Genomic DNA, 21,494 nt, shown 5'->3' with positions numbered 1-21,494 from the left:
ATCGTGTGACTATTCCACAACTTGTTTATCCATTCACAAATAAATTATTACTGATGGACATTTAAGTAATTTACAGGGTTTTTTTTTGTATTATGAAAAAGCTTTAAACACCCTTGTATATTTTGTGAAATCATTTTTTAAAATTCATTTTTGGAAAATACATGAGAGTGAAATTGCTGGTCATAGAGTGGGTGAATGTATATTTAACTTTACAAGTGCCAAACAGTTCCCCAAAATTGTTGTACCACTTTATATTCTCACCAGCAAGAGTTCAAGTTGCTTCACATCCTCTTCCTCATTTGATGTTTTTTTTTATTTTAGTATATATTATAGTGGTATCTTAGTATAGTTTTAATCTGCAGTTCTTTGATGACTCTTGATGAATACTCTTTTGTGTGTTTATTGACAATTCTTTGTGTATGTTCTTTTGTGAAGTTTCTGTTCAATTCTTTTTTTGTTTAAAGATTTTATTTATTTATTCATGAGAGACAGAGAGAGAGACAGAGAGAGGCAGAGAAACAGGCAGAGGGAGAAGCAGGCGTCATGCAGGGAGCCCCATGGGGGACTTGATCCCAGGACTCCAGGATCACACCCTGAACAGAAGGCGGAGCTAAACCGCTGAGCCACCTGGGCTGCCCTCTGTTCAATTCTTTTGCCATTTTTATTGTTTTTCTTTTTATCATTGGCTTTGAGGAGTTACTTATGTATTCTGGGTATAAGGACCTTCTTAGTTATATATGTTGCAAATATTTTTTCCCCTGAGGCCTATCTAGTTATTTTACTAATAAGTCCCAGAAAGAATATAGAGAGAGCATAGAGGAAAGGTAATATATTTAGAGATAATGGATATAAAGTTTTCAAAACTGATGAAAAACATCAATCCACAGATCTGAAAAACATAATTTATCCCAAGGAAGTTAAGTAGAAAGAAATCAATGCCTAGACAGATTCTACTGGAATATCAAAGACAAAGAGGAGGGCAGCCCCGGTGGCTCTGGGGTTTATCACCGCCTTCAGCCCAGGGCGTGATCCTGGAGACCTGGAATCAAGTCCTACATCGGGCTCCCTGCATGGAGCCTGCTTCTCCCTCTGCCTGTGTCTCTGCCTCTCTCTCTCTCTCTTTCTTTCTGTGTGTGTGTCTCTCATGAATAAATAAATAAAATCTTTAAAAAAAAGAGGAGATCCTAAAATCAGCCAAAAAGAAAGGATAGATTTCTTTTCTTAGAAAAAAAGATTTTTATTTATTTATTCATGAGAGACACACATACAGAGAGGCAGAGACACAGGCAGAGAGAGAAGCAGGCTCCATGTAGGGAACCCAATGTGGGACTCAATCCGGGGACTTCAGGATCATGCCCTGAGCCAAAGGCAGACGCCCAACCGCTGAGACACCCAGGCATCCCAGGATGGATTTCTAATAAAGAAATAAGAGTTAGAATAATAACAACCTTCTCAACACAACAAAGGGAGCCACAAGACAATCTGTAAAATATTGAGAGGATAACCAAGAGAGAATTGTGTGCTTACCAAAATTATCTTTCAAGAATGAGGGTAAAATGAAGTCATTTGCAGATAATCAAAAATTAAGAGCTTAATAGCAGGAAATATGTACAAGGATCTTTTAAAAGATATGTTTCAAGAGGAGAGACAATTATCCTAGAAGGGTGACTTGAGTTGTGAGAAGGAATGACCAACTATAAAAGTGCATACATGTAGTTAAATCCATATAAACACAGATGCTTAGAGCAATAAGAATAGTGTCTACCTGATGTAATTAAAACAAAAAGTGAATCTGAGATATTCTGCTACAATTCTATATTGATCGTGAGGGGTAAGACAAAAAACCAAAGAGTTTTTTAAGGTCTTTTTATTGTAGGGAAGTGAATGAGGCAGTTCAGATATTGTTTTACATTAACACTTTTTGAAGTTAAAGATGATCATCTCAATAGATGTAGAAAAAGCACTTGACAAAATCCAATAATAATGATAAAACTTCTCAGCAAAGTAGTAATAGAAAGGAATGTCCTTAACCTGATTAAAGGCATCTATAAAAAACCTGCAGCAAACATTTTACTTGATGAAAGAGAATGCTTTCCTCCTAAGATCTGGGAAAAAGTAAAGATGTCCACTGCCACCACTTTTATTCAGACTTATACTGGAGGTTCTAGCTAGAACAAGAAAGCAAGAAAGCAAAGAAAGGAGGAAGGAAGAGAGGGAGGAAGGAAGAGAGGGAGGAAGGAAGAGATTAAAAGGCATCTAGATTAGAAAAGAAAAGGCAGAGATACCTGGGTGGCTCAGTGGTTGAGTGCCTTCAGCTCAGAATGTGATCCCAGAGTCCCGAGATCAGGTACAGGGATCAAGTTCCGCATTGGACTCCCGGCAGGGAGCCTGCCTCTCCTTCTGCCTATGTCTATGCCTCCCTTTCTGTATCTCTCATGAATAAATAAGTAAAATCTTTTTTTTAAAAAAAAGGAAAAGGCAAAACTGACTTTATTTGCAGCATGATCATCTATGTAGAAGATCCTAAGGAATTTACAATAAAGCTACCAGAACAAAATATGAGTTTATCAAACTGGGATGCAATATTCAAAAATAAATTATATTTCAGAGCACCTGGGTGGCACAGTTGGTTGAGCATCTGACTCTTGGTTTCAGCCCGGATGGATTCAGGGACATGATATTGAGCCCTATGTTGGGCTCCATGCTCAACGAGGTATCTGTTTAAGGCTCTCTCCCCCTCTGTCCCTCCCCTCACAAATCCCCATATGCAAGTGCACATGCACGTGCTCTCTCTCTCTCTCTCAAATAAATTAATTAATTAATATTTCTATAAACTGGCAACAATCAAAAATTTAAAATACCATAAAATGTTGAATACCTAGACATAAATTTGACAAAAGATGTGCAAGACTTGAACATTAAGAACTATGACATTGCATAAAAATTTAAAGAAAACCTAACCAAGTGTAGATCATACCATAATCATGGACTGAGAGACTTGATATTAAGACGTCAATGTTCCCCAAAGTGATCTATAGATTCGGTGCTGTTTTATAGAAATTAACAAGCTGATTCTAACATTTATAAGGAGATGGAGGGCAGCCCCAGTGGCACAGTGGTTTGGTGCCGCCTGCAGCCCGGGTGTGATCCTGGAGATCTGGCATCGAGTCCCATGTCGGGTTCCCTGCGTGGAGCCTGCTTCTCCCTCTGCCTGTGTCTCTGCCTCTCTCTCTCTCTCTGTGTCTCAATAAATAAATAATATCTAAAAAATAAAAATAAAAAAATAAGGAGATGGAAAGAAATGTAAAAAAAGAGGAGAGTTGGAGGACTTACACTCTGTTTTCAAGATCTATTCTAATGCTACTATAATCAAGACTCTGTGGTACTGGCATAAAAATAAACATAAGACACATATAACATAATAGAAAATCCAAAAGTACCTGAGATATGTATTGGCCAATTGGTTTTCAACATGGTGCTAAAGGGACTCGATGAAGAAAGGGTAATTTTTTCCAACAGATAGCTCTGAAACAATTGGATAGCTGTATGAAAAAAAAGGGGGAAGGGAAAGTACACCCTTACTTCAAATAACCCAATATGGATCATAGACCTAAATGTAAGAGCTAAAACTGAATAGTTTTAGGAAAAAAAATGGAGAAAACTGGGGATCCCTGGGTGGCTCAGTGGTTTAGCGCCTGCCTTCTGCTTAGGGTGTGATCCTGGAGTCCCCAGATGAGTCCCCAGATCGAGTCCCCAGATCGAGTCCCACGTCAGGCTCCCTGCATGGAGCCCGCTTCTCCCTCTGCCTGTGTCTCTACCTCTCACACTCTCTCTGTATCTCTCATGAATAAATAAATAAAATCTTTAAAAAAAAAAATTGGAGAAAACCATAGTGACCTTGGATTTGGCAAAGATTTCTTAAATATGACCAAAATGAATGAAATACCTTCATGGACTTCAGCAAAATGTAAATGTTTTATTCTGCAAACAATATTGTTTTGAAAATGAAAAGGTGGGGCGCCTGGGTGAGTTAAGCATCTGCCCTCGGGTCAAGTCATGATCCTAGGGTCCTGGGATTGAGCCCAGAGCCCAGAGTGGGCTACCTGCTCTGGGAGAAGCCTGCTTCTGTCCCTACCCCCTGCTCTTGCTCTCTCTTTCTTTCTCCCTCTCTCGCTATCTCTCTCTCTCAAATAAATAAATAAAATCTTAAAAAAAAAGGGGGGGGGGGGCAGCCCCAGTGGCGCAGCGGTTTGGCGCCGCCTGCAGCCTGGGGTGTGATGCTGGAGACTGGGGATCGAGTCCCACATCGGGTTCCCTGCATGGAGCCTGCTTCTCCCTCTGCCTGTGTCTCTGCCTCTCTCTCTCTCTCTGTGTCTATGAATAAATAAATAAAATCTTAAAAAAAAAAGAAAATGAAAGGGCAAGACACAGACTGGGAGAAATATTTGTAAAACACATTCAACAGCACTTGTGTTTAGAATATGTAAAACTGGGACACTTGGGTGGCTCAGCGGTTGAGCGTCTGCCTTCAGCTCAGGGCATGATCCCAGGATCCTGGGATGGAGTCTCACATCAGGGTCCCTGCAGGGAGCCTGCTTCTCCCTCTGCCTGTGTCTCTGACTCTTTCTCTGTGTCTCTCATGAATAAATAAATAAAACCTTAGAAAAAAAGAATGTGTAAAACTTCTTATAATTCTAAAATATCCACTCATTTTTTTACATAGACAAATATTTGCATAGATCCTTTACTAAAAAAGATATATGGATAGCTAATAAGCATATGAAGCATAGGAAAAGATTCTCAAAGACCTCTGGCAAGGTGTATACAGAAAAATAGAATGTACAAGTAAATAGCATAATGAATGAAAAGAGATAACTTTTCTCTTTTGGGGAACCTGGGTGACTCATAACTATAGTTACAGCAGATGTTAAAAAGATAATAAGAGAACTGTCATCAGTTAATACCAATAGATTTAAGAATTTAGATAAATTCCTAGGAAAATACGCCTTCAAAATTGACTCAAAAAAGTGGAATAGTCCTATAAATACTAAAGATTCCTTTATACTGAAGAAACAAAGAACATTTTTTTCCACAAAAATGTTGGTTTTTTAAAACAATAAATCCTTAGACATAGACATACATAATTCTGTATTTATGAGTTAATGTAATGGTGGCTTTTAAATACTCCACCACCCCCTAAAACAGTGAGGACAGAGATGGAGCAAAAACAGGAATGTCAATAACTTATGTAAGCTAAAGGCTGGGTATGTGTGAGTTAATTATGCCATTCTCTCTAACATTGAGTGCATGTGAAAATGTTCATGATTAAAAGGTTAAAATAAAGAAAGTGTACTGAAAAAATAACAGCCACAGCCAGTTTTACTGGTGTGTTTTACCTATCTTTCAGGGAGTAAATCATTCCAAATTTATATGGATTCTTCAAGAGAATAGAAGAGGGGGATTTTTCCTCCAGTCATTCTGAGGCTGGTACAGTTTTTTTTTTTTTTTTTTTTTTTTTAGAGATTTTATTTATCTATTCATGAGAGACAGAGACAGAGGCAGAGACAGAGGCAGAGGGAGAAGCAGGCTCCATGCAGGGAGCCCGACATGGGGCTCGATCCCAGGTCTCCAGGATCACACCCTGGGCTGAAGGCAGCACTAAACCACTGAGCCACCCAGGGTGCCTAAGTTTTGATACCAAAATTAAACAAGGCCAGGAGGAGAAGATTTAAAAAAGGCAAAGCCACAGCCATTTCATTTATAAATATAGTTGTAAAATCCCTTCCTCAGATATCAGGGAATCAAAGTCAACAATATAACACACTGTGACCAAGTTAGTTTTATCCCAAGAACACAGGATCGTTTACTGTTAGGAAATCTACATCATACTTTACATTGACAGACAAAGGACAAAAATCATATGATCTTTGTAGATGAGGGAAAAGCATTTGAGAAAATTAATACCCATTTACCATACATTTTCTTAGTAGAACTAGAACTAGAAACGAGCTACCTTAACCTGATCATGGACATGTGCCCCCAGGTTATATATACCTAAGCACAAGCACTGCAAAGAATATTTTCTGTTTTCAATAACCACCTTATTGGTGGCAGTTGGTGTTGTTATTCTGAGAGTGTTTTGTGTATAGTGTAAAACACATCAAATGAGTATTTGGTGATTTGATCACTGAGAACAGATTTTTTAGTGGGGTAAAATACGCATTGTATAAAATTTACCATTTTAACCATTTTAAGTCTATAGTTCCATGGCATTAGGTACACTTACATTGTTGTGCAACCATCACTGCTATCCATTTCTGGAGTCCTTTTCATCATTCCCAACATAAGCTCTGTACTCACTAAATACTAACTCCCCATTCCTCTCTCTCCCCAGCCCCTAGTAATCACCATTCTATTTTCTGTCTCTAGGAACATGACAATTCTAGGTACAATCATATAAGTATAATCATACAATATTTTTCTTTTTGTGTCTGCCATATATCACATAGCATAATGCCTTCAAGTTTCATCCACATTATATTGTAGCATATATCAGAATTCCACTCCTTTGTAAGGTTGAAGAACATGCCATTGTATGTCTATACCACATTGTTTTAATCCGTTCATCTGTCTGGGGACATTTAGGTTGTTTCTATGTTTTGGCTATTGTGAGTAATGCTGCTATGAACATTGGTATATAAATACCTGTTTGAGTTTCTGGTTTCATTTGTTTTGTATATACACCCAGAAGTGGAATTCTGGATATATGCTATTCTGTTTAATTTTTTAATTTTTTGAGGAACAGCCGTACTGTTCTCCACAGCTCCATTTTACATTCTCATCAGTAACACACAAGAGTTCCAATTTCTCCACATCCTTGCCAACACTTGTTATTTTGTTTCTCTAATAGCAGCCATCCTAAATGGTTGTGAAGTGGTATGTCATTGTGGTTTGATTTATTTATTTATTTATTTATTTATTTATTTATTTATTTATAAAGATTTATTTATTCATAAGAGACACACACAGAGAGAGGCAGAGACATGGGCAGAGGGACAAGCAGGCTTCTCGCAAGGAGCCCAATGCAGAACTTGATCCCAGACCCCGGGATCACAGCCTTAGTGGAAGGCAGCCACTCAACCACTGAGACACCCAGGTGTCCCTCATTGTGGTTTTACTCGCATTTCTCTGATAGGTATTATGTTGAGCATCTTTTTATGTGCATATTGGCCACTTCATATCTTCGTTGGAGAAATAATCTAAGTGCATTGCCCATTTTTTGCATTGGGTTTTTGAGTGGTTGTTGAGTTTTAGGAGTCATTATATATTCTGATACTAATTCTTAGCTGATCATGCCTTGTAAATACTTCTTCCCATTCTGTGGGTTGCTTTTTTACTCTGTTGATAGTGTCTTTTGATGCAAAAAAGTTTTCAGTTTTGATAAAGTCCAATTTACCTATTTTTTAAAACTATTTTTCTTTCGTTCCCTGTGCTGTTGTGTCACATCCAAAAAATCACTGCCAAATCCAATGCCATGAATGTCATGAATATTTTCCCCTCTGCTTTCTTCTAAGAGTTTTATGGTTTGGGGAACCTGGGTGACTCAGTTGGTTAAGTGTCCAACTCTTGATTTCAACTCTGATCATGATCTCAAGGTTGTGAGACTGAGCCTGGCATTGGGCTCCACACTGGGCATGGACTTTGCTTAAGATTCTTTCTCTCCACCTCCCTCTGTCCCTCCCCCAACCCCATCCTCACTCTCTCCTCCTCTTTTAAAAAAAGTTTTATGGTTTCAGCTCTTTAAGTCTTCAATCTATTTTGAGTTAATTTTTGTATATAGTTTAAGAATCCAACTTCATTCCTTTGAAGGATATCCAGTTTTCCCAGCACCATTTGTTGAAAAGACTGTCCTTTCCTCATTGAATGGTCTTAGCACTCTTATCAAAACTCATTCAGCCAGGGGCACCTGGGCCGCTCAGCGGTTGAGCGTCTGCCATTGGCTCAGGTCAGTTTGTGATCCCGGGGTACTGGGATCGAGTTCCACATCCGGCTCTCTGCAGGGAACCTGCTTCTTCCTCTGTCTATGTTTCTGCCTCTCTCTGGGTCTTTCGTGAATAAATAAATAAAATCTTTTAAAAAAATCATTCAACCATATATGTGAAAGTTTCTTTTTCTGGGCTATCTATTCTATTTCTTTGATCTATATGTCTGTACCACATTGGTTTGATTAGCATTTTTTGTAGTAAGTTTTGAAACCAAGAAGTATCACTCTTACAACTTTGTTCTTCTTTTTCCAGATTGTTTTGGCTATTCGGGGTCCCTTGAGACTGCATATGAACTTAAAGATGGATTGTTCTATTTCTGTAAAAAGAGAATTGAGATTTAAAAAAAAAAAAACACAGGAGAAATACATAAGATGATTGAGGTTAAGTTTTTTTTTTTTTTTTTTTTTTTTGAGGTTAAGTTTTTTTAACCCTATAGGACTAACCCTGTAGTCCTGAATTTGAAAAGGAGATCAATGTGAACTCTTAATGAGTTTCATATTATATATATAGACTCTTTATTGAAAAGATGTCCAATGACTGACCCAGTGTCAATACTTATTGATATTAGCACTCAGACTGTGGCCTCTAAATACCATTTCTTACTAAGAAGAACCAGGACTCCTTGCAAAGCTTTCCAATTCCAGATTTTGGATGCTAGAATTCTGGAATTGTGTCAAAAGGACTTAACAAAGTTGAAAAGCTTTCCACTGGCCAAAGATGGGACAATTCAAACTTCAATAACGATAGATCAAATATTAATAGGTCAAAGCACATTGGGTATGTTTAAATCTATGTATTCATTACGATTTTTTTAAATGGGGGCACCTGGGTGGCTCTGTCAGTTGAGCCTCTGACTTTTTTTTTTTAAGATTTTTTTTAAAAATTTTTTTTGACTTTTTTTTTTAAGATTTTATTTTATTTATTCATGAGAGACACAGGAGAGAGGCAGAGACTTAGGCAGAGGGAGAAGCAGGTTCCATACAAGGAGCCCGTTGTGGGACTCAATCCCAGGAACTCTAGGGTCATGCCCTGAGCCATCCAGGTATCCTGAGCCTCTGACTTTTTTTTTTTTTTTTTAATTTTATTTATTTATTCTTTAGAGACAGAGAGAGAGAGGCAGAGGGAGAAGCAGGCTCCATGCAGGGAGCCCGATGCGGGACTTGATCCCAGGTCCCCAGGACCACACCCTGGGCTGAAGGCAGGCTCTAAACCACTGAGCCACCTGGGCTGCCCGAGCCTCTGACTCTTGATCTCAGCTCAGGTTGTGATTTCAGGGTCATGGGATCAAGCCCCATGGCAGGCTAATCACTGAGCAGAGTCTGCTCATCCCTCTCCCTCTGCTCCTCCCCCTGCTTGTGCTCTTTCTCTTTCAAGTGGATAAATAAAATCTTTTTAAAAATACCCATTGATTGGGATCCCTGGGTGGCGTAGGGGTTTGGCGCCTGCCTTTGGCCCAGGGCGCGATCCTGGAGACCCGGGATCGAATCCCATGTTGGGCTCCCTGCATGGAGCCTGCTTCTCCCTCTGCCTGTGTCTCTGCCTCTCTCTCTCTCTCTCTCTCTCCGTGCGACTATCATGAATAAATAAATAAAATCTTTAAAAAAAATGCCTATTGATCAATTTTCAAGGATACTAGAGAATCAAAGCTTTATTTAGAAAATTACTAAAGGGAAATTCTATACCCTAATAAACCACTTTTGGGTATATATCCAAAAAAACCTGGATACACATACACCAGGGCATGTTCAAGGGATGTTCTTAATAACATTGTTTATAATAGCAAAAAACTAGAAACCCAAGTGGCCATTCTCAGGATGAATAAATAAACTGTTGTATATTTACACAACAGAATAGTATACAGCAGTAAAAAGTGAATGAACTATGGAACAGATGAATCTTAGTAATATATTGAGTAATAAAAGCAAATACCGAAGGACAAGTAATATAACTCTCTTCTTAGAAGTTCAAAACTAATCAAAACCAAACAACATATTGTGTAGACATGTATATGATTACATTATTTTTCTTTTTTAAGAAGTGTCAAGAGAATAACACAGAATACTGGGTGATGGTACATGGGACACCAGGGTAAGGAGGGGATGAATAGGTGAGGACAGATGGGTGGACACAAGTCCCAGGGGTGTTCTACCTACCTAACCCCTTAAATTTTGCAATAGGTTTGCTGCAATTCAGTGTGTTACGTCACAAGTATATGTGAATTTTTAAAAGAGGACCACGCAAGGATTAATAATTGTGTCATTAACCAAAGATTATAATTAATCCATTCTGTTAACCTGAAGTCGGCCTCCTCAAAAAAAGTGAGCTGACTCTTCAAATCCGGGCCAGCCACAGTTGAAACTGAAATGAGTGGGAGGAGTGGTTAACTGTTTTCACTTTTCTCTTCCTGTTTTTTCAGAGCCTGGGAAAGCAAGTCAGAATTTCCAGTCTTTTCCAATTCCCACATGATTCCCTAATTTAGAACGGTCTTTCTCCATCTGGGGAAGAACATACGGCCTGCCACCGAGCATCTTCTTCCTTTGGGGATGAGGAAAAAGCCTGGAGTGGGGGGTATTCCAGCCTCCTCCCTCACACCGCATACTGGCCTTGAGCTCGGCCTTGGGGAAGATACCCGCTGAGAGGTCATTTGGTGGGTAATTAGTGGAAATGCTTTGGACCCTAGCAGTAGGCCCTGGAGAGACGAGCGGAGGCGGGAATGACCCTGTCGGTTTAGGCGGCCCCAGAAGTACCGGACTTTCTAAGAAGGATATCTGGCTGCAGAGACGAGGCTCCGAAGATTTACCCCTGGGCGCCTCTTGTCCATCCATCGCCCCCGAGGGCCGACAGTATGGAGGAACCGTAAACGCACAGGCTTCTTAACCCTAAGAGCCCTCAGGTGCCCCCTCGCCAGCGGGAGCAGACGCGGCGCCACCTGGGTCGCCCTCGAGCAGCAGGCTCCACAAAGCCCACGGTGCAGGCGCTGCCAGGTGGAGAGATCAGGTCGTCCCCCTTCGCCCCCACGGCGGTGGGTGGCTAATTAAAAAATGCTTATACCGCGACCACCACCAAGAGGCACCTTTAGCGGTCAGAAGCCCCGTGGAGTTCGGTCACCTGGCCTTTGCGGGCGAATTAGGCCCGGGCCTTTCCCTGCGCAGGGCAGGCGGCCGCAGCCAGCAGTCCTGGCTGGGCTCCAGACCGGGCCCGGTGACATCACCAAACTCCTCCGATCAGCGGGAGGGGGCCCCCGAAATCCCCTAAAAACATTGTGAGTAATCACCGGGCCCGCCCTCCAGACGGAGCCCAGACCGGGGAGGGAGCCCAGCAGCCCTGCCAGCCCCGGAGCGGCGTCGGGACGAGCAGCCTCTTAGTCCCCGGAGCGGCGCAACCTGTCCCCAGCCTCGGGCCGTGGCGTCCGGCGCGCGGCCTCTCCGTCGTCGGCGCGGGGCACAGTTGCCCCCCGCCCCGCCCCGCCCCAGGGTGGCGGCGGCAGCGGCAGCGGCAGGGGCTGCGGCGGCGGCGGCGGCGGCGGAGGTGGCGCAGCGCGCAGGCGCGGCCGGATTCCCGGCAGTGACGCGGCGGCGGGCGCGCGCGGCGCATTTCCGCCTCTGGCGAATGGCTTGGCTGTAGCGCGCGCCGCGGGCCCAGCTGCGACCCCGGCCCCGCCCCCGGGACCCCAGCCATGGACGGTGAGGGCGCCCTCTGACCCCGCGGGGTGGGCGCGTCGGGGCCGCGGGGATGGCGACGGGAGCCCCCGCGCCGCCTTCCGCCCCTTCCTGCGCCGGCGGGTGCTGCGCAGGGAGCGGCCGGCCGGATGGTGGCGCGGGGCGGGGCGGGCTTTGAAGGGTCTGACTCAGTTTCCCCACTGGGTGGCGGGGTCTTGACTCCGTAATCTCCGGGGTGGCGGGGAGCTTCGGCCCAGCTTCACTCCGGGGCCCTGGGCGCAGGTCTGACTTCGTTTCCTCGTTAGGGGAAAGTGTATCCGACTCCGTTTGCTCTCAGGATGAGGCGTGGGGGTGCCCTCCGTAGTTTTCCTTTTGGAAGTAGAACAGCCTCTGACTCCGTTTCCCTCAGTAAGGAGAAGGCGCTCTGGCCAGTTTTCCCTCGGGAAACAGCTGTTTCTGCCTTCTTCACCCCTTCCCCTTAGTTTCACCGCAGGTTCCAGGGAGCGGGCCCTGCCCCAGTGCCCTTGGCGGGGAGGGAGCCTGGCGCTCTGTCCTCTCCGTGAGGAAGCAGGCGCTCCCCGGTAAGGACGGAAAGGGGGAAAGGGGGCTTGTGCTGATCCTTGTCTCCCTCCCTTTCAGACCTGTTTCCCCTCATCTTCCCAGCTGGTAAGTGGACCGCCTTCCCTCTCGGTGATTGGGGGAGGAGTGCCCTGGGGTTAGGGGCGAGGAGGGCAGCCGCCTGATTGGAGCTGGTCCGGGTCTGGCCACAGAGCCCGCCCAGGCCTCTGGCCCCTATGTGGAGATCATCGAGCAACCCAAGCAGCGGGGCATGCGCTTCCGCTACAAGTGCGAGGGCCGCTCAGCGGGCAGCATCCCGGGCGAGAGGAGCACAGACACCACCAAGACCCACCCCACCATCAAGGTCAGCATGACTGTTAGTGGTGGTGTGGGGGGCACAGGGTGGGTTTGCCGCCTCCAGGTGGGGGGTGGGGCTGGGTGCAGTGTCTGGGAGTTAGGTTTGGACTTCCCGGAGTCTCTAGAAGTTCTCTGTACTTTGAACAGATCAATGGCTACACGGGGCCAGGGACAGTTCGCATCTCCCTGGTCACCAAGGACCCCCCTCACCGGCCTCATCCCCATGAGCTTGTGGGGAAAGACTGCCGGGATGGCTTCTATGAGGCTGAGCTCTGCCCCGACCGCTGCATCCACAGGTGAACTCCTGACCAGCCGGGTATGGGGGGTGAGGTGAGGAGACGGGAGGCTGGGTGGGTGTGTAGCTGTTATAGTGTTACTCCATTCTGGACACTGGGAAGAATTCTTCACTCCTAGCTTTGCAAGCAGATTCTCTTTGCCTTGAAATCATCTGTGCATCTCAACTGTCAAGTAGATATGAGCTCCATGGGATAGGAATGGATCCCTAATAACCTCTGAACCCCCAAAGTAACTTCACTGATGAAAATAACATAGTTAGGTTGGAAGAATAGCCCACTGGTGGAGGGAAGGTCGGCAAGTTGGAGGTCAGGAAAAGCCTCTCTGTTAAGGCTTGAATAGTGAGGAGAGCAGAGAAGCATGGGAAAAAACATTTCAAGCAGAGTGAACAAATGCAAAGGTCTTGAAGTGGGGGTGAGTTTAGGGTGTTTGGGAAACAGAAAAGAAGCGGCTGTTACTGAGGGTAGGGAGCCCAGGCAGCAGGGCACAGATGCTTGTCAGCCAAGGTAAAGAGTGGGTTTCTTTACAGCACAATAGGAAGCACAGTGGTGATTTGGTGAATGGGGAGGGGAGGGAGGAACAGACTGGGCAGAGACAATGGGACTAATACATGGAGAGGGACTCAGCTTCCAGAACCTGGGGATCCAGTGTGTAAAGAAGCGGGACCTGGAGCAGGCCATCAGCCAGCGCATCCAGACCAACAACAACCCCTTCCAAGGTGAGGGCTGAGGGATCCCTGGGTGGCGCAGCGGTTTGGCGCCTGCCTTTGGCCCAGGGCGCGATCCTGGAGACCCGGGATCGAATCCCACGTCGGGCTCCCGGTGCATGGAGCCTGCTTCTCCCTCTGCCTATGTCTCTGCCTCTCTCTCTCTCTCTGCCTGACTATCATAAATTTAAAAAATAAAATAAAATAAAATAAAAAACAAGTTGAGGGCTGAGGGAGCAAAGGCTGAGACCTGTCCGAAGCACCCCCACCCTCTCTGGTTCTTCCAAGCCACCTCCCTTATTGGCCAAGACTCTTAGTACTGATGGAATTTTGCTGCCCATTCAGTACCCACTCCCATTTACCACTGGGGAAACTGGGAGCCAATGAGGGGGCATAACACCCAGGGGCACAGGTGGGTCACACAGGTCAGTGATGGGTCTAGAATCTTCTCTCTCTCCTCCTTTAGGACTCCCACTGTTTGACACACCCTCAGACAATGCTCCCGGGTCCAGAGCTCCCTGCCCCCCTCATCCCCTGCCACGCCTCCCGGTCCCCTGACCGTCTATTCTTGTGGCAGTTCCCATAGAAGAACAGCGTGGGGACTATGACCTGAATGCGGTGCGGCTCTGCTTCCAGGTGACAGTGCGGGACCCGGCAGGCAGGCCCCTGCGCTTGTCACCTGTCCTCTCCCATCCCATCTTTGACAACCGTAAGTGACCAAAGAGCCATGGGAAGGGTAGAGGGAGGGACAAGCCTGTGAGGAGGAAGGGGTTGGCGGGGAATGGCCCACTAGAGGAGCTCTGGCTTCATGCAGGCATCTAGTGTATTTGTCACCTCTTCTGTGTCCAGCTCTGTGCTGGCTGTGGTGGGGGTTGGGGGGGGGCGGTTAATGAGACAAAGAAGACCTGGATCTGCCCTTAAGGTGTTAGCTTCAAGGCTGGCAGGAAGTCAGATAGAAGACAGGTACTTGGAATACGTGATGGGAGGATGGTGTGCCCGTAACTGTACTAACGACTCTGGGAAATGAACTCCTGGGAACAAGATGATGTTACAGAGTAGTACTTCAATGATGAAGCTCATAGGAAGTTCACAGATGGGGACGCCTGGGTGGCTTGGCAGTTGAGCGTCTGCCTTCAGCTCAGGGAATGATCCTGGAGTCCTGGGATCCTGGGATGGAGTCCCACATCAGGCTCCCTCTATGGAGCCTGCTTCTCTCTCTGCCTATGTCTCTGCCTCTCTATGTCTCTCATGAATAAATAAAATCTTAAAAAAAAAAAAAAAAGTTCACAGATGAATTGGGCCCATGTTGATCAGTTGTAGTTTTAATCAAGTAAACAGCAAGGATGAATGAAAATAAAAGGACTCTGGAGCCCTTAGGACAGGAAACCAGGATGAAGTGGAGGTCAGGAGGGAAGGGTTTGTGGCCACACAAACTGGGCCTTGAAGGTTGCTTGGGTCTGGTGGAAAGAGGTGTGACCAGACTGCTTCCCTGGACTATAAGCTCCATGAGGTCAGAGATGTTTGAGTTTTGTCGTGTTCTCCGTTCCTAGAATGGTACTGGGTCCATAGTGATACCAGTATGGAAATAGTTGCCAAATAAGTTGGGGGTGAGGAGCCATGGGATTGGTTGAACCTCAGCTGCAGAGGTATGGTCAGCAAGCTCTGGACAACCTTGACTGTGGGATGGATAGGGAATATTGCAACTCCTGCAGGCCGGTCCTGGAGACCTCTGAAGGGGGCTTATTTTCTCCCCACACCCTCAGGTGCCCCCAACACTGCTGAGCTCAAGATCTGCCGAGTGAACCGAAACTCTGGGAGCTGCCTCGGGGGGGATGAGATCTTCCTGCTCTGTGACAAGGTGCAGAAAGGTACACACCCAGAAGGGGGCTAGACTCTGGAGCAGGAGGTGAGGGGCAAGGCTGAGCAGAGATGGTGAGTGTCAGGAGGCTGGCTTTAAACACTCCCCACCAACACCTCGGGGGCAGCAGATTGATGTATCTCGGGAAACAAGTCTCGGCAATTGTGGGGGCAGTGAGCTGTGTGAGTTGAGTGGTGACCCACACTGATGCCCCATCTCCCACAGAGGACATTGAAGTGTATTTCACGGGACCAGGCTGGGAGGCCCGAGGCTCCTTTTCTCAAGCTGATGTACACCGACAAGTAGCCATTGTATTCCGGACACCTCCCTACGCGGACCCCAGCCTGCAGGCTCCCGTGCGTGTCACCATGCAGCTGCGGCGGCCTTCTGATCGGGAGCTCAGCGAGCCCATGGAATTCCAGTACTTACCAGACACAGGTACACAGCTGGGGAGGGAAGCAACAGGGCCATCAGGCTGGACGCCTGAGGCTGTAGTTGAGGGTCAAACACCCAGGCCGGGGCAGGAATGTCTGCAGCTGGGGCAGGGACTGTCTGCCTCTTTCTTGCCTCAGTTGATAGGAAGAATACCCAAGACTTACTGAGTCCTTATTACCTGTTTGGTCCTATTCCAAGCCTATCAGTGAATTAATCTGATTTTGGAAGATAGCATCTAACTTGGCCCAGGGTCACAGAGATAGTTGCAGAGTTAGTATTTAAACCCAGGCTCTCTGGCTCTAGGGTCCTGTCGCCACACTGTGTGTCTCTACCACATAGTCATGATCTGATCATGATCATGGGTTTTGGGCACCTGACCACATTAGGAACAGCCAGCATCATCTTCAATCCAAAGCCCATCGTTTAGCCGGAGGCTGTTTTCTTGCCCTCAGAGCAGTCAAATAGAGTTTGGAAAGCAGCCCCTGAAACAGCCATCATTTCCTGCCACAAATAATTACCAAGCACCCACTTGGTGTCAAGGCCCATGGCAGGTAGAGGGAATACAAAGATGAACGCAGTGTGTTTCCTGCACTCTGGAAGGTCAGTCACATGAGAAAGACAAACCTGCAGAACAGATTCTTAAGTGACAGAATGACCTGAGCCGGAAGGAGGTGGTGCAGAGAACTGGAGACGGCCTCACAGAGCGGGAGCATCTAAGGTAGAGAAAGACCCAGAATTCTGTGCATTCTCCAGGCAGGTGGACAGGCACCTGGAGGTGCAGGCGTGTTGGAGGGTGCCCACTGTGTTTGGGGGGCAACTTTGTGGGAGCTGTCAGTGGGCAGTGATCAGGCGCTGGTAGGAGGGCCTTGAGTGTCAGACTCGAGGCGTTCATCCAAGATTTCATCCTAAAGGCAGCGGGGAGCCACATAAGGTTCAAGCAAGGGGAGGGGATATCAGTGGATCTGGAAGCTCACACTGGCAGGAGTATATAGAGGAGCTGAGAGGGAGAGACTCAGGGCAGAAAGGCCATGGTGGAAGGTGCTGCAGTGGTTCAGGAGAAGTGCTGTGAACCTCATGGAGCCGATGGCAAAGGACCCCTCCGCTGCTGTCCTCCCTAGGTACTCGTGAGCCCCCAGGCCCTTTTGTCTGAAACACACTAAGCTCAGTCCGTCCTCAGGACCTGTGCTCCAGCTCTTGACTTTATTTGGAATGCTTTGGCCCAGATCTTTACATGATGAGCTTCCCATGGCCACATCTAAACTCAGCTCTCCAGCCTCACTTCAGGTTCTGTTATGTCACCCTGTGTCTCTTCTTCAGCATTCCTATCATTGTATATGGTTGTGTCCCTGCCCCGTGTAGCTAGGATGTCCACTTCTGGGGGAGCAGGAGCTTTGCTTACTCCCGGCCATAGCCTCTATGGCCAGAGTGGAGCCTGCACAGGGTGGGTGCTTGGTGAATGTGTGTCATGTTAGTGGACAGTGGGGAGTGAGAGAAAGGAAGATGTTGATGATGATTTCAAGGTTTCTAGTTCGGGTGGTGGGGAAGATGGGTGGCGAGCGGACACTGGAGGAGGAAGAACCAGGTTTTTGAGGTGAGATGATGAGGTTGGCTTTGGACCGACGGTGTTGAGTACTTTGGGGTTACCCCACATGCCACAGTACTTAGAAAGGCAGTCCTGGAGGTTGTGGACTGAGCTAGCCAACCATCAGAAATGAATACGGGTCTCTGTTGGTCTTCAGCAAGCCCGTCGTGCCTCAGCTTCCCCAGAGCACAAAGATCATGGCCAGGCCTGGATCAAGGCTGTGGGTGAGCTAGAATCTGGGCAGTGCAGGTAAGAGAAGAAGCTGGAGACAGGGCTCCACGAGGGGTCCTGTTCCCTAGAGCCTGGCCGCTTCATTTGGAGTCATCCCTGTGGCCTTTGGTCTGTCACATTCAGCTGATACAGGCCTTCTCAGAAAGCTGTGGGAGTCTCACAATTGTGTGTCAAAGTATCATGCAGCTCTTCTCCCTGGTGGGGTGGGTTTGGAGAATGGGTCTTACGGAAAGCTTGTCTCATCCTCTTCCTCCTGATGGTCCTTTGAAAGCCTTGGGGATCCATCTGAAAAGAGCGAGGCCCACTTCTCCCCATTACTTTTCTAGATGATCGTCACCGGATTGAAGAGAAACGTAAAAGGACATATGAGACCTTCAAGAGCATCATGAAAAAGAGTCCTTTCAATGGTGAGGGGGCAGTGGAGAGCATGAGAGAGGTGGCCAATGGGGGAAGGGGACGAGGAAGTGGGGGCTAGGAACTGACCCATCCTCACCCCACAGGACCCACTGACCCCCGGCCTCCACCCCGGCGCATTGCTGTGCCTTCCCGAAGCACGACTTCCGTCCCCAAGCCAGGTGAGGATTTCCTGTTGTCCCACCAGAACTACAAGCTCAAATCTGTTCAGCCTGTGGTTTAGACACCTTCTGGGTTGGGGGGATAAGCAGTCAGCTTCACCAGCAGGTGTCTGAATCCTGCTCTCTGTTGGGCTCATGTTTCTCAGGGCTTGAGGCCTAGTTACTACATCAGAGCCATTTGGGGTGTGGTGAAGACATGCATTCCCGGGCCCCTTACTGACCTGTGCAATCAGGCTTTGGAAACATGGCCCAGGAAGCAGCTAATGCACTAGTGAGCACTGAGGTCTGAGAGCCACTGTGTCAGCTAGGTCCCATATTGGATGCCTTGGGAGATAGTTTAAAAATGTAGTCTTTGACCTCAGCTCTCAATCGAATTAGGGAAGCAAAATCCCCTCCAATGTAGTAGAGTGTATATGCTGGTAGCTGGTAGCAGAGTAACAAAAAAGAGTAACAAAGTGCCCTGCTTCAGGCCATGACACTGGATGCTACTTGGGCTCAGTGTCCAGGCTCCTGGTCTCTTGAAGTTTTACCAGCTGATCTCTGACAGCATCCCTTTCTCTTAAAGGCTAGGAGAGCTTTGTGGGGCCCCACAGGAGGGGGTGAGGATAGAACTGCACAGGTCAGATGGAGTAAAAGGAAGGAGTGAGGGTGCTGGCAGGGAGCTCCTAGGGAGGTGTTGATCCTAATCCCTAGCACAGGGGCTAGGGCACAGACAACGGGGTGGGTCTCTACAGCTTCCTCTGGCCCCTGATTCTCTGTCTCTTTCTCCCAGCTCCCCAGTCCTATCCCTTTACGCCATCCCTCAGCACCATCAACTTCGAGGAGTTCTCCCCCATGGTCTTTTCTTCGGGGCAGATCTCAAGCCAGACCTCTGCCTTGGCATCAGCCCCTGCCCCTGCCCCAATCCTGGCCCCGGCCCCGCCAGCCCCAGCCCCTGCCCCAATCTTAGCCCCAGGCCTTGCTCAGGCCATGGCCCCCCCTGCCCCCAAGACCACCCAAGCCGGGGAAGGGACGCTGACAGAGGCCCTGCTACAGCTGCAGTTTGATGCTGATGAAGACCTGGGGGCCCTGCTGGGCAACAGCGCTGACCCAGCCGTGTTCACAGACCTGGCCTCCGTCGACAACTCTGAGTTTCAGCAGCTGCTGAACCAGGGTGTATCTGTGGCCCCCCACACAGCCGAGCCCATGCTGATGGAGTACCCTGAGGCAATAACACGCCTGGTGACAGGGTCCCAGAGGCCCCCTGACCCAGTTCCTGCTCCCGTAGGGGCCTCTGGGCTCCCCAACGGCCTCCTCTCAGGGGATGAAGACTTCTCCTCCATTGCAGACATGGACTTCTCAGCCCTTCTGAGTCAGATCAGCTCCTAAGTGGGTGTTACCCTGCTCAGAGCACTGGGTTGCAGGGGATGGAAGCCCTCCCAAAGCAAGCACTTACGGATTCTGGGGGCGGGGGGGGGGGTTGTATGTGCTCCAACTGCCCCCACCTTCTTTGGGTGATGTCTTGGGGGGGGTGCATTTTATTCTTTTATTGGCAGTGTCTCTCTTTTTGGAGGTGCTTAAGCAGAAGCATTAACTTCTCTGGAAAGGGGGGAGCAGGGAGGACTCAAACTCTTCCACTATCCTAATGTTCAGCTCCCTTCTCTTTATAAGGAATTCTGGGGGCCCCCATCCCTACCCTCCAGCTTCTAATACTCTCCTAGAGAGGGCCGGGCTGGAGCTATGGCCTTTGAGGCCACAGAGCCTTATCACCAAGTGTCTTCCTCAAATCATGGATTCATTCTCACCTTGTGCCAAAATAATGCCCCCTACCAGCCCCTCTGTGGTGCTGGCATTGTCCTTAAACTAACACCAGCATTTGAGGGCCTGTCCCCCTGGCCCAGCAGAGGTCTCTACCAGCTCTTCCCTTGCTCAACTGTGGCCCAGGGGGACTGGTGGGACAACACTGGCCCTTTCCAGGATCCAGGGAGGTTCAGTCCGAGACTTTTCTGTTCCCCCTTTTCTCAAGTGCCTTAATAGTAGGGCTAGGTGTTTGGAGAGTAGGGGGGAGGGCAGGCTGGCAGCTCTCCAATCAAGAGGCTCGGTTTTTACTGAAGAATGAAAGCAGTTGGACTCTTGCTCTTTCTACTCTGAACTAATAAATTCATTGCCAAGCTGGCCGTTGGTTTCCCTTCTTTTAGCAAACCGAACACTCTTGGCTGGTCACGTCAGGCTGGACATTAGTGAGAGCTGGATGAATATTTACAGTGCCTTCTAGAAGTCTGAGGATCAAAGCCCGTGGGTCAAGGCAGGCAACTAATGTGGGTGGGGGCTCAGCATAGAGAAGAAGGCCCAGTGGGGCCCACTGGCTGTGGGGATGGAGTAGTTTCAGGAAGGGCATCAGAGGCCATACCAGCTTTAGGTCTTAGATCAACAGAGGCAGGAGAGTCTTTACAGAGCCGCTACCAGCGTTCCAGTGTGAGACAATCTTGAAAAGCTTGGATGGGGCCAGGCTATAAAGGTCAAGGACTCTGAATTTAAAAACGGTTTGAATTTCATCTCTTGAGTGGCCAAGGGAAAGTCCACATCTGTTGAGGAAGAGGAGATTCCAGGTAAAGGTCTATGCTCTGACATCCTGTTCTGCGAGGGCCGAAGAAATAAATCAGCGTAGAGAGGCCTAAACAAAAGCCAGGCCACAGCCCGAAGCGGCGGAGCTCTAGTACTTCCTGCTCAGCCCCACGCAGGCGCAGTAAAGTCGTGTTCGCGAAAGGGCCCAGCCCGCTAGCCTGCCTTCCAAGTGCGCAGGCGCAGACAGCCTTCTGCGGGGAAGCCGGTATGGAGCCCGGGGGAAGCCTCTACCCACAGTCCGACGGCATCTAAGTTCTGGGCTGTGCACAGGAGGGTGTGTGGGAGGGTGAAGCAGAGGCGTGCGGGTGATCAGTGGAGCTTGCTCAAAAGCTAGTGCGTCCCCTGGGAACAGCAGGCCCTGGCTGCGGACTCCCACGGAGCGTGCCGCCTGGAACACGCCAGCGGGCCGCGGAGCGTCGGGGTACCGGGGAGCGCCGGGAGCGCCGAGCGTCCCCCAAGCCTCTGGCCCGGGGGGCGGAGCCACGGGCGGGGCCTGGAGTAGGGCGGGCCACTCGGGGGCCAGGCCCTGGGGCGCTTCCGCGCATGGGCGGTCCCGAGCGTGGTCGTCAGGTCAGGACCCCTGAGAACCT

The 21,494-nt window shown here is 48.0% G+C and overlaps 1 protein-coding gene and 2 long non-coding RNA genes across 8 annotated transcripts; 1 reads left to right on the top strand and 2 right to left on the bottom strand.

Annotated features, from left to right (window-relative positions):
• Positions 1-1,867: 1,867 nt before the first annotated feature.
• Positions 1,868-11,611, bottom strand: LOC140612429 (uncharacterized). Its single transcript, XR_012013639.1, has 3 exons — positions 8,276-11,611; positions 3,441-3,542; positions 1,868-3,262 (listed from the first exon to the last, which is right to left on the bottom strand). It is a non-coding gene; the product is annotated as an uncharacterized lncRNA (long non-coding RNA).
• RELA (RELA proto-oncogene, NF-kB subunit) lies at positions 11,575-20,454 on the top strand. Of its 6 annotated transcripts, none has more exons than XM_072789905.1 (11): positions 11,575-11,728; positions 12,344-12,370; positions 12,454-12,626; positions 12,767-12,915; positions 13,540-13,631; positions 14,197-14,328; positions 15,383-15,487; positions 15,703-15,915; positions 18,052-18,132; positions 18,226-18,300; positions 19,073-20,454. In XM_072789905.1, the coding sequence occupies exons 1-11, from the start codon at positions 11,722-11,724 to the stop codon at positions 19,666-19,668; spliced, it is 1,650 nt and encodes a 549-aa protein (XP_072646006.1). In that variant the 5' UTR covers positions 11,575-11,721; the 3' UTR covers positions 19,669-20,454. The 6 variants fall into 6 exon arrangements, with proteins under 6 accessions (XP_072646006.1, XP_072646007.1, XP_072646010.1 ...); XM_072789906.1 differs by having other exon boundaries at positions 11,595-11,728; positions 12,475-12,626; XM_072789909.1 differs by lacking the exon at positions 11,575-11,728 and adding an exon at positions 11,836-11,885.
• Positions 17,094-21,468, bottom strand: LOC140612430 (uncharacterized). The gene is made up of 2 exons (XR_012013640.1): positions 20,690-21,468; positions 17,094-18,047 (listed from the first exon to the last, which is right to left on the bottom strand). It is a non-coding gene; the product is annotated as an uncharacterized lncRNA (long non-coding RNA).
• Between the last annotated feature and the right edge of the window lie 26 nt (positions 21,469-21,494).

The sequence above is a fragment of the Canis lupus genome, chromosome 21, assembly GCF_048164855.1.
Source record: "Canis lupus baileyi chromosome 21, mCanLup2.hap1, whole genome shotgun sequence".
In the NCBI taxonomy this organism is placed as follows: Eukaryota; Metazoa; Chordata; class Mammalia; order Carnivora; family Canidae; genus Canis; species Canis lupus.
This window is presented reverse-complemented; position numbering and strand designations above follow the sequence as displayed.